Source organism: Phalacrocorax aristotelis, chromosome 12 (genome assembly GCF_949628215.1).
Source record: "Phalacrocorax aristotelis chromosome 12, bGulAri2.1, whole genome shotgun sequence".
Classification (NCBI taxonomy): domain Eukaryota; kingdom Metazoa; phylum Chordata; class Aves; order Suliformes; family Phalacrocoracidae; genus Phalacrocorax; species Phalacrocorax aristotelis.
In genome coordinates this window covers 2,415,018-2,427,968 of record NC_134287.1, presented here as the reverse complement: position 1 = coordinate 2,427,968, position 12,951 = coordinate 2,415,018, and the positions used below count along the sequence as shown (strand labels likewise).

The following is a 12,951-nucleotide window of genomic DNA, read 5'->3' as shown; positions in this document are numbered from 1 at the left end:
GATAAAGCTGAGATTTCTTCACGGGAAATAATGTTTAAATAGCAGAGGAGAAGCACAGGACTCTTACGAGGCTAAAATAGTTTCCAACGGTGTACATGTTCCCTTATAGTGCTTGAGGAAATTGGGAGGCAGAAAGGCAAGAGAGCAATGTTAAGACATTTTAAGGCAAAAGAGGGTGAGTGAACGAAGACGCTGAAGTCACTGAAGTAAAGGCTTTGCTTTGTGATAGAGGTAAAAGAAAATTCACCTATTCCACAGAGCACTGGGCAGCAACAGTACCTTCATTTCCTGCCTTGCTTTTGCAAAGCCAGGAGGGATGCTTTCTGGGAAATATTTCAGGAATACCCCATACCAATACCCCAGAGAGCCTTCAGGTAACAGCGAAGCTTATACGGTGCCACTAATTGCATTTGTAATTTTTTTTTTGTTACAGTCCTATACTTGGATGTAGTGGCTCTTTTAATCTGTATCACATTTATTCCTCAAAAACCTAAGACTTAGTTTTTCTCTTGTGCTACCTAACCTCCAAGCCTCCCTTTCCATTGACAGTGGGATTTTCTTGATAATGACCTTGACAGTGAAGCAGATCCAACACAATTAAATGAAAGTGATGATGAATAACGGCAGGAAGGATGGGATGGGACATAGGAGACAGGCAAGTGAAATGCAAGTAGACCTTTGCATCTGCTACACTAGAATAACTGCTGAAGCATAATACAGGATAGTGAATGCATCTCTTGTATGACAGCAGCAAGGTCAATGCTAGCTGGAGTTGTCTGCTGCATAAATGCCACTTTCCAAAGTCAGACTTCCCAGAGGCAAATGTTGTATATATTGTTTGAGATTCAGAAAATAGCATTTTGCTTGCAAGGCAGAGCTCTGTAAACTTGCTGATGTGCAGTTCAGTAAAGCCTGCTTCTTATTCTTCAGTTTGCTTCTCTTCCTCTCCAGTCATACCTTCCTTTCCATGCTGAAAAATTTGTGTTCATTAGTATCTGAGTATTGTAGACTATCCATGGAAAAACTGCTGCCTGATTTTGGCAATGTGTTATGTCAATTTTAAGTGACAGGAGCCTCCCTGAATGACTCTTTTGGCCCCTTGATATTGCCCAAATACTTTTAAAGCAGTCTTCACACCTAAGAGAATTTTTGTAAAAATATTTTAGATAAGTAGCTGAAAATTATTATCAGACAAAAAGGAATACTTTCTAAACGGAAATTGTTCTTGCATTTGAAGTCCACCTTTTCCCAGATGAATAATATGCATCTATAGCAAAGTATTGTCCTTGCTGGAGGAGGCAACAGTTACAGACGTTTCACTAGAAAGGACTATTGTTTGTTTATGTCCCTTTATTAATGAGTGAAATCAAAATGCTCAGCCTCAAATTGTCAAGCTAGATAATCAGATTGCTACATCTATTGCTAACGGGTGGAAAAGAGTTGTTGTGGGCCCATATGATGCTGTTTTATATCAACATAACATCAGTAAAGTCAGTGGAACTATGCAAGTTTATGCAAGCCAAAAAATGTCTTCTGTTCAACTCTGACTCTTCACCTTTTGCAATTCATGCTTGCTTCTTGTATTTGGTGCAAGACAGAAGATGACACTTTGTTTATTGCTTTTTTTCTTTTTCTAGAACCTTTCATCTTCTGATCCTGATACTCAAGGTCAATGCAGCTATGTTTGCAGTTACAAGCCCACCAAAGAGATCCATTTGTGCTCATTTCTTTTCCATTGTCATTAATGTTACAGTAGATTTGGCCATTAGTTTTAAGGATTTTCAATGGGACTTCGATGAAAATCAAAATTTAGCCATGAATTGTGTTTTCAAATTTTCCTTTCAAATGTAATCTTCTTCCAGGGCATTGACTAGAAAATAACTGCTCACTGGCTTGCAGTGAGTATGTTACAAGCTGTGTATTGTCAGAGCAGGCTTACACACTGCTGTGGAGTGCCACCCTTTGTGGAGTACAGCTCTCGCTCTGCCCTGCACTCCCTCAATAGGGACTGAGAGCCTTAAATAACCTCTTTTAATCCTTTCCAGAGCACTGTCCCAGAGGGTTTCAGCTTTTGATTGTGGTAACCCTCCCATCCTGGCTGTCTTGGTGCCATGGAGGGCAGATTAGAATTCAAAGCTACAGTTCCGGAAAAACTGGAGAAATGATCCGTGAAAAGCAGGATGACATTAAATAAGAACACATGGAAGGTTCTTACACAGTTTCTAGGGTGAGAGTAATTGACTGCACAACTCTGGGAGGAAAACAGCTTGTTTAGGGGGAGTCTGGCGAAAAAGTATATGGCTTCTTCAGAGTTCATAAGCTGAACACAAGTCAATAGAGACAAGTTGCTGCAGTAAAAAATAATAATCATCAAGCTGGCATGGATAAGGAGGAATATAACCAGTAAGACGTGAAGTCTTCTGCTACATTCAGCTCAGGAAAATTCAGCTAAAGTATACTGTGCACAGTCTTGGGCAATGCTTTTCTGGAAGGATGTGCCTCAAGTAGGGAGACTGCAGAAAAGAGGAACAGGAGTAAGGAGAAGACTGAATAAGAGTCATCTTGAAAAAGTTTAAAAGATTTGAATTGTTTATTCCAGAGAGAAGAAAACTGAGAGGAGACATGAAAACAGTCTTCAGATATGTAAGAGGCTGTTTCTAATATGAAGAGAATAATGTGTTCCCTTGTCTATGGTGAATAGGCCAAGAAGTAATGCACTTAAACACTAGAAAGTAGTGAACTTGGGCTGTTTACACTAGATGTTAAAAACATCTTTGTAATAGTAAGGCTAGTGACGTACTAGGCTGGATTGCCTGGAAATCACCCAGTGATATGGGCTTTTTTAAGTGCAAGTGAGAATCGTCTCTCAGCAATATAGCTGATCCTGCTCAGTCCTTGAGCTGGGGGACCTACTAGGATGGATAGTTCAATTCCAGCCTGTGAGGGTACACAAGGAGCCCAAATGTTATTCTAAGAAAGAAAAGTGCAACCCCAGCCCCCAAGATCTCATGGTTCTTAAACCAATCTCAGGATTTGCAATGGCACAAGGGTGTTGGCTGATAATATTTTAATAGCTGGCAGTTGACAGAACAACCTTAATGGAAATCAGAGTTACATTACAATGGTGAGCACAAAACCAGCTATGGAAATACAGTTTCCATATAAATCAACAAACCAACTTAAAGGGTAGGTGAAAGGGGAGAGAAGAGGGAAGAGAGGCACAATTGGAAAGGTAGTTTGCCCATGGTTGGGGTATGTGTCAGTAGCAGAACCAGTGATGAGCCTCCATGCGTGAGTCCCAGGGCAGCATTCTAGGTCCCATTCTGTGTCACATTACTTGCTCCTGTTAAGCTGCTCACTTGTGGAAGGAGACTGCAGAATAGGGCTGGACACCCTATATAGTTAAAGAAAAACAATTCTTCCTTGGCTTAAGTGGTGTTAACTTGGAGGTCTTTTAGTCTAGCCACATTGCTTATAGTGTTCTTAGTAAGGCACCTGAAGGTTTATATTTAACCATCAAGTCATTTTTATGTAAACATTTTCTGACTGAGCAGCAGGATCTTACTCTCAGCTGCATCCTGTCCCAATTTGTCCTTGGCCTGCAAAAAGAACCCTGCCTTGCAAAGGAGAGAGTGTTGCTGTTCTCTGAAGCTAGACTCACCTCCTTAGGTACCAGCAGCATATGGCCCATGTGCCAGTGTCATGAACCTGCAGTTTGCCAGGACAGTAACTCTTCTCTCTCTCTCTTCTGTCTGTCCCAGCTTCCTCCCCTCTTTTGCTTAAAAATTAGGAGGCTGCACCCCCCAAAATTACATTCTGAGTGCTTTTCGTCTGACTTCTGGTCTTAGAGCCATTCGAACAGATACATTTTCATACCTTTTCCTGCAGCCATGAAGATGAAGAAGAATTTCTTTGACATCCTTGCATATTAATTTTATCCCATGATACCTGAGCCTTTAAGAGCATCCTGCCCCCCTTTGAATCTGTAATGAATTTCCAAGAGTTAGCAACACTGCTAGCAAGTACTGAAGGCCCCAGTGAACAAAGATGTGATGCAGAACAATAAAAGAACAAGTATAAAAAAAAAATCTTAATCAACATGCTTATGGGTAGGCATCTATCAATTATTTTTGGAAACAGAATTAAGAAATATGTGTGTTCAGCTAAAACATCATTAGTAAGCGGCTGAGAGTAGCACATCAATTTTATTTGTTGATGTTACCAATGAGTGATGATTTTTTTCTCCTGGGGGGACCAGTACCTCTCGACTAGATGTAAGCTCTGTCAGAACAATGCAATGCATGCTGGATATATTCTTCAAAACTGTGATTTGTTAGTCAAAGTACAGTAGGCAGATCAAGTAGCATTGCTGTCACTGGGAAGTGGATTGGAAATGACAAACTCAGTAGTGCTGGAATGATATGTTTACAGTCCAGATACAGTGGTTATTTTCACAAGGTACAGTGAGAAAAAAAGTGTACAGAAAAGGACTCAGTAGAGTTTTCTCTCACCATCAGATCAAAAACTACTGGCCAACAGGGCTTTTAAATTAATATTTGAAATTTTGGCAATTTTGGCATACAGAAGGCACTGAATGATGAAGCAACCCAGGGCAGCCAGAAGCGTGATACGGTGGGTAATATTCCCCCAGGTAAAGGTAATGTGCTTGAGCTGTGTCAAGTACAGCTGCATTCACACACCTTGGAAAGCCTCTTTCTACTGTGGCAGACCTGCTTTTGGCAGGAGTGCAACCCCAGGCCAGAGCATTTCACGTAGGGCAGGAGATTGCTGGACTCCTATACAGTTACAGAAAGCCCAAATGCCTCCTAAATTCTGTGGCACGTTGCAGGTTGGGAGAGCACCTTTTAGCACATAGTTCACTGCTGACTCCTTGTTCTTTTGGGTATAAAAGTATGGATTACCTGGGGCCAAGCTATGGCACAGGGCAACTGATTAAAAAGCAAGTATAACATCATTTTCACAGCAACCCTGAGGAGAAGAGGCCAAATTGCTGAAGGTCACATAAGTCAGATATATCCCAAAGCTTTATCTCCTTAAGCTGAAGGAGAGTCTCCCATTTTCAGACACATGTATGCAAAACATAAGTTTGGCAGTAGGAGCAGGCTATGACTCCAATGCACGTAGGGGTTACTAGGATAGCTTTATTAGTTGGCTACACATTGCTATTAAAACAAATTCTGCTGTTTAATAACATAAGATAAACAAAATGAAATTAATCACAGCCTAACATGTGAGACTCCAGGCACATGGCCACCATACAAGAGATTTAACACACCTACCTCACGAATACCCTAGCACATGCCCAACTCATCAGATTCCTCATTGTCACAGGGACTGGCTCATTAAGAGGGGCTGGGGCCAACCTCACCTACAGCCAGCAACTGTTTGTCAGCTGAGGCCAATCAAGAGATTTTAAAAGTCCCAAGTGCCTTATTTAGAAAGAACTGCTAAAGGAAACTAGTGGGCTTGGGTGGTAGGCCTGGAATAGTGGCCTATGCTGCAGGCCAGGGGATGGTTCTTGTAGCCTTCTCAGCCTCTTTTGTCCAAGTAAATTCCTGTATTTTTGAAAAATAAACTGGGCCCTGATAAACAGGGACCTGATCCAGATTCTGGGCATGGTATTGATGCATCCTATACTGGGAAAAATGCTAATCTGTGTTTAATATGCAAAAATCTTAATATAATTCATTATGTTCTTCAGACCTGGTCACATCCCTCACATATGTCCCACCTGGACTAAATTTGACCTACATAATTATTTTGTGCCAAGCTATCAGTGCCAGCAAATGATTTGTTTTGTTTTTCCAAACTCTTTCAGATCCCTTCCCCAGAAGTATTTGAAGATCTGATTAAATTTTCATTCCACACAAATGTATTTGAAAACAACATCGGCTATCTGAGATTTGATATGTTTGGAGACTGTGAACTTCTAACCCAGGTGTCCGACCTACTGGTAGAGCTTGTTTGGAAGAAAATTGTTCACACAGATGCATTAATCATAGACATGAGGTAAACCTTTGAATGGCAAATAACCAAAGCTCTTTCAAAACAGCATTTTATTTGTAACAGTGAATTAGCTTTACATGGCTTACTGTCCTGTTTACAGGCTAACATTGCTGGGATTAAATGAGAAAAGGAAAACAGCCAAGGAAAACAATAACAGTCTGGAAGTATATCTCAAGATAAATTGTACCATCACTTGAGATGTTTAGAACTAAATAGGCAAATATAGGGAATATGTTACAGAATGCGATCCTGGATGTCACATCTGTTTTCTTTCTCTGATTTCTTTCTGATCTAACTCTGCGTGTGCCTTGTATTAATTATATATATATGGCTTAATTAAATCTTTTACTGCAGGCAGTGGTCAAGTGATTGAACAGTCAAAAAAACAGACCATGCGTAAGGCTGTGTTACAACATCTAGTTTGTCATATCTGCAGTGCTAAATTATCCCAGGCAATCAGGCCTGTACAGAATGACCCTTGTGCACAGAGCACAAAGGTGGCTTAAAGGTACTGTTGGTTCAAAGGTACTGTAGCGCTCCTAGACCCTGCCACAGCAAGCTACAGTGTCATATGCCTGCTCTTAACTTAGGGTTCTGTTGAACACTCCAGTATGTCAACAATGCTCCAAATCTTATGTGCCAGAAGATGGCATCCATTTGTTGCCAGCTATCAAAGTAGTTGAATATCACAACTATTCATTTCCCAGATCATATTTAGATAAGTCATCCCCTTGTTTTGGTCCAGAGCTAATGTTTGTGAGCCCAGAATATTACAAACATCAACTAAAGAAAAGAAGGCTTTTGTAAGAACTTGTTTTTAATGCTAGAACAACGTGCCGTGTCCATTGCTGTCATGGCGCTCTCTGTATTTGGTAATCTTAATGTTATTCTGGTATTTGCGGCGCGTGCAGGAAAAGATAAGCACAGTGATGACAGCAGAGAGAGATTTCACTATGTAAGCGCAGAGGAAGCAGGGCAGCAACCAACAAAACACACCCATGCCTGAGTTCAAATTCAGCAAAGGCACCACCATCTTCCAACAGACTTGAGATGGGACTGGGGCTTCCCTCCTTCTTGCCACATTTTTTTCCCAAGCTAAAACTCAGATCAGGGTCAGCGGCAATAAAACATGTCGCAGGTACCAAAAGGTCTCATTATAGTTCTTTCCTTGGGTTGCTTTGCGGTTTTTTTATATTTAATGTCTTTCCAGCCCTTTGAGTGCACACCCAAGACTCAGTCTCTGAAGGTACATAAAAGAGAACCCCAAATGTTTTACCTTCTGAAATTCTCCCTAAACCAACCTTATGATTTTAAGGCAAGGCTGATAATTTCTGTTTTGCATGGGATTAACCATAATGAATAATGTTTCTTATCTGACAAGTTTCCCTCCCTGGAACAGCTGCACCACTCATGAACTTCATATTTTTAACCTTCACAGCACTGAGAGGAAACACTGATAAACTAAACAGCTTCCCCAATGTCACACAGGAAGTCTGTAATGAAGGAAGTACTTGCCTCCAAGAGTAAGCTACAACTCTAACAACTGCTCAGTCATTATTACTGTCTAAAGTTTCTGCACTTTCACAGTCCTAGATGCAAGAGTCCCCAGAAGAGCTCTCCGGCATTGCTCTAGCTGCCTGCTTGCCACTCACTATATGATGGCAGGCACAGGAAACCGAGCTCTGCTGCGTCTAGCTGCCTGATGGGCTGTGCAGCAGCAGCAGGACCTCCTGGCACCACAGCACTATCCAGGACACACTAGAGAGGCTTATTTCAATTCTAGCCAGTCACAGTGGGAATGCAGCATACAGCTCCCAGTGCCACAGGACGAAGAGGCAGCTTCACTCTTTGGGACAGAGGCTTCCTGAATTGCCTAATCCTTTTCTGGAGCTGAAATAAGCTTAGTTATGGGCTGGACTAAGAAAAACTCATTTTCTAGCAGGTTTTTGCTGGAATGTCTGTGCCAGGCACTCCTAACGTCAACTACAGGAAAGCACCGTATCTGTCTCCTACTAGTGAGCAAGGCACAAACACTTCAAGTGCTGTATGTGCTCTAGTATGAGTGAGAAGTGACAGACAAAAAATAACATGGTGTTCCATAGTGTGTATTCATAGCAGGGTTCTCAAATGACACCGAGGCTCTTCAGTGAATTTAATCTTCACAGGACGATATGAAATGAAACTACCAAAGTTTTCAAACATGACTGGCCTAAATGAAGCAGCTAACAAAACCTTTAGACACAAAAAGAAATGGCATGATCTTATAAGGTGCCAAACACAAAGTATTCTCATTGTGTGCAGCAGGAAATAAGAACACATTGGTTCTACAAACATATGTTGTTTACATTGGGATCTACATTTATATATCAGGGTTTAGGTATTTACTCATGCTGCCTGTGTCGGTTAACAGCATGGGTTATTCAGAGTAAAAGAATAACAAGAATTTGATGTTTCTCTGCAGATTAAGTCTTTGCTTTCTTTCTGAATTTTTTCCAGGTTAAATCAAGAAAAAAATAGACCATTCGGTTTTATGTTTGCTTTTGAAGTCAGTTGTGGGCAATAACAGTCCAAGACTCTTAGACAGGATTTTGTTTCTCTGATAAATGTGCAAATGCTGATAGGGAAGAATGAATGTAAATGTATCAAAATGTAGCCATAAGCCCCTTCAGTTGTTAAGGAACAATGCTTGGAAGGGAAATTTACTGCTGCCACAAATCTTCCATTGTTTCCTTAATATTTTTAATTTTTGAAAAGGTACAATATTGGAGGCTCCACCACTTCCATAGCAATCCTATGCTCATACTTCTTTGATGAAGGACACCAAATTCTCTTGGACAAAGTTTATGACAGACCCAGTGACTCAGTAAAGGAAATATGGACCCAGCCACAGCTCAAAGGTAAAATGACAATTTATTTTTAGGGTAGCTTTTCATTTCAGATGTCCCTCCTTGTGTATTTTAAAGTGAGCCATTAGACATCACAACTCATTTGGTGAAAGCACCTGCCATGATTAGCCCAAGCTGTGCAGAGAGTGTAAAACCAAAATGTGCATTTCAGCCATGTCCCTCAATGCCATTTATAAATAACAGTTTATCGCTCATAGGAATGGTGTATGTTAGGCACAGAGGTCTGTAAACTGGTTCCCAGAAGTTTAGCTGAATACTGTGTACAGCAGTTGTGACTTTTTGCTTTTGAAAGCTGCCAAAATTAAAAATAAATCCTGTGCTGCCTAGAACTCTGGTAATATCTCTTCCAATACTCACACATAGTTTTCTATGTAGCTCCTCACTTCCTACCTGTGTAAGCCACTATTTCAGTAGAAGAAAACACCCACAATAGCCCCATTTGTCCAGACAATGCAAGAGAGAATGAAAAGCACTACATTTTGCACATCTGAGTGAGTTTGGAGCATTTGGCAATGTGTCACACACACCCCCCCATCCCACTGTTCATAGAAGTTGAAGGGGGGCTGCAACATCCAGAAACAGAGCTCTTCAATGCTCATAAAGTGCAGTTAGAGCGCTAAGAAGCCTTAAACATCCATTTCAATTCTTTTCCCCTTTAAAGCTAGAACAGTACCAAAAAAGGTGTCACAATGGTGTCTGCAGTTATTGGCTTGGAGCATGCTGGGATGGTTAAACTTTGTCGCACGCTTCAGGGTCCATCTATTTTCCCAGGCAGTCAGAGGTGGGCTGTGCTAAGGGATATGATTACTATGGACATATTCCAGTTCCCATCAAAGAGAACAGCCAGACTCGTATTAACTTCAAAGGAGCTGGGTCTGGTCCTATATTTTATATATATACTGTGAAAAGGGTCTTCTGATGGATATTACATCTATAATGAAATGAAAAGAGCAAAGACAGTGTGAAAATTAATTACCATGCTATTGGCCCCTCTCTTCTCTCAGTTCAGCGTGAGAATTATATGTCATACTGTAACTTAAAGAATGACATTTTTAGAGCAGTTTAGAGTAGTTTTCAAGTTATCGGGTCCCAGTTATGATGCACTGGACACATTTTCAAAGGAACTAAACTCTCAAAAAAGTATCTGGTGTGTTCGGACATATTGAAAATAAGGTGCAAAATTCCTCCTACATCTGTCAGCTGGTTTATGTAAGAAAATGAGGTAACTTGGCTCAGATCCTAATAATAAAGGGATATTTGTTGAAGGGCTTGGGACAAAAGCCATGAAACATCTTCCATTTATAGACTGTAAAAAGCCTGTGGGAAACCACTGAAATTATAATTTCATAAAATGCTGCATGCATAGTTTGCAGTCCAAGCTCTATGACAGCCATATTCCCAGAGCAGAGATGAGAGTGAAACTGAAGATGCTGCTGGCTGAGCTTTGAGTATTCCTACTGGGGCAGTGGAAAATATTGCTTTCCTCACCTGCCTATCCCACTCCTTTGACGCGATCTAGATCTCCTGTAAAAGTCAAAGCCACAGAAGACCCAGCAGTAGTAACCATGAGCTGGCCGGCCAGCTGCTGGAGCTCATAACCAGCTGTTGGAGCTCATAACCAGAAAGTAATGGCACAAGAGCACCACATAGGGTGAGTCTTTTTTACAGTGTAGAGGCTAGGCTAGTGTAAAAAGTGCTTTAATACTATCATAGGTACAAAGTAAATTTTTCAAACTTCTTTGGTTGTTAATAGTGATAATAAAATAATTAATGAAATATGTTTTATCCTGGCTTCTCATGCTCCATCGTGCAAATAAATCTCTGAAAATGGATGCATTTTCTGATGCTTTCTGTCCTTTCTGGTAGGCGAGAGGTATGGCTCTCAGAAGGGGCTAATAATCCTCACCAGTGCTGTGACGGCTGGGGCTGCCGAAGAGTTTGTATACATAATGAAGAGACTGGGCAGAGCTCTCATCATTGGGGAACAGACCAGTGGTGGCTGCCATTCCCCACAGACACATCAAGTAGACGATACCAGCTTCTACATCATCATCCCCACCTCCAGATCAGTCATCTCTGCAGAGGGCGCTTCTTGGGAAGGGAAAGGGGTGCCTCCTCACATGGAAACACCAGCTGATACAGCACTCATGAAAGCAAAAGAGATGCTCAGTGCTCACCTGCACAGTTCTAGATAGCTCAGTGGGAGAACATGGCCCTGGAAAAAAGGTAGGCCGTAACTTTCAAAGGAGCCCAAGGGACTTAAACTCTCAGGAGCTGAACCAATAATGGGTTTGGGAACTCAGAGCAGGATTTAGCCATAATTTAAGTAACTAATGTAAAATTGGGACCCCAAAAATCTCACTGTGTGTATATGTGTGCATATGTACATGTGAGGGTATGGGCATGCTACAGGTGTTCCTCCTTTTGTTATCCGTCTGGCTCAGTAAACCATGGGCTGTTTGCTGCACAAGAGCCCAGTTCCAACAGGAGAAGTTGCAAGGCCCTTTTGCTACCCAGAATAATTCGCAAGCATCAGCAATGGTGCTGTTCTGGGCAGCAGAAGTGGATTTGAGTTCCTATCAGCTGAGGGAGGCTTCACAATGGAGTCTCACCTTTTATGTGAGATTTCTAGTAAGCAGGTTCTTAAGGAAAGCAAGCTACCTCCCCAGACGTAAACCCTAGAAAGAAGTGGGAACTTCATTTCAATCTCTATGGTCAGTGGTCAGTTCCCTGTACATAGCTCAGCGTGACTCCCATTTGCAACGTGCTGACGTTTTTAGCCCATTGTATGGAAGCCAGCTCTTTCTGGGATTGGCTTAGATAATTGGATAATTTACTGGGGCTTCTGGATTCCTCTCCTATGGTCAAATGTAAATGTTAGTTGTTGCAGTGTCTGTTCTTTAAGATTTAGCTCCGAATCACAGAGATTTCCTTCGGTCCCTTAGAAAATCCCAGCTGTCAATATTGAAGGCATGTGAAGCGACTCAGAGCATTTCTGCAAAGATGGAAAAGGCACCTCTGCTCAGTTGGAAACTGTGTAGGTTCCTATTCATATGTCTTAAAGGAGAATTAACAGTAGTTGGGAGATTCTGTTTTCCAAACTGCAAGAGCTAAATTAAGTCTCTTCTCCATGTCATCATTTAGATGTACCAAAAATAACCATTCCCAGCCTGTCAGGGTTGCAGAGACTCCTGGTATTTCTTAGGTGCATGCCTGCTTCTCCCCTAGTATCTGGCAGAGGGATGGGGAGTGAGCAGGAGAAAGGCAGTACGTTGACTCTTTCACCCACTGCTCAGATCAAGAGTCAGGGAAAAGAATCATATGTTTTTAACTTAAGGCTAAAAACAGATTGCTGTGTGTCCTGGCCAAAAGACACACCTTACCAACCAGCTACTTACTAAGTAATAGTGTATTCCAGGGCAACTAACAGAGTTACTGACGTGAGCTTAATCAATGAACAACATTCCTTGTCTTTCTTACAATTCTTATCTAACCATCTGTCTTTGTAATGATTTAGAAACGCATATACCTCTAACCTAGATCTCAGAATTTCTCATGTCTACAAAATGCCACCTGTGAAGCAAATAACTTAGGAAAATGGTCCCCCTGAATTTAGCCAGTCTGTATTTGTTACACATTGCTGTTTGCTCGCTTATTTGTAAGTTACTGCTGGATTTTTATAAATCGTGTTTGAACATCTGACCGCAGAGAATCTCTTTCAGTATTTACAGGAAAATAATTTTAACAAGGAAATAAACTTTCCATCTTTTTTCCTGCTTGTTTGTCTTACCAACTACACTCAGTGTGATCACTAACCTGGACTCTTCTGAGTGATTTTCATATTCTGATTTTTATGCACTAGCTAGTTGTTGAACTTCTCAATGTTGTGGAAAATATTTAAATTAATTAAAACTCACACAGAATTTTGTGTAAAGTGATATATATATGAAGAATATTAAAGATGCTTAATATGGAAAAGAGTGGAGTAGTCAATGAATGAGTAAACACACTAATGTAT

General features: G+C 41.1%; 1 protein-coding gene across 1 annotated transcript in view; it reads left to right on the top strand.

The window, feature by feature from the left end:
* RBP3 (retinol binding protein 3) overlaps positions 1-12,951 on the top strand; it is a 27,090-nt gene extending 14,139 nt beyond the window's left edge. The window contains exons 2-4 of the mRNA XM_075107450.1: positions 5,840-6,030; positions 8,782-8,924; positions 10,800-12,951. Of these exons, the coding sequence (XP_074963551.1) occupies positions 5,840-6,030; positions 8,782-8,924; positions 10,800-11,128 (663 nt within the window). The 3' untranslated portion in view covers positions 11,129-12,951. The remainder of the gene's footprint in view (positions 1-5,839; positions 6,031-8,781; positions 8,925-10,799) is intronic.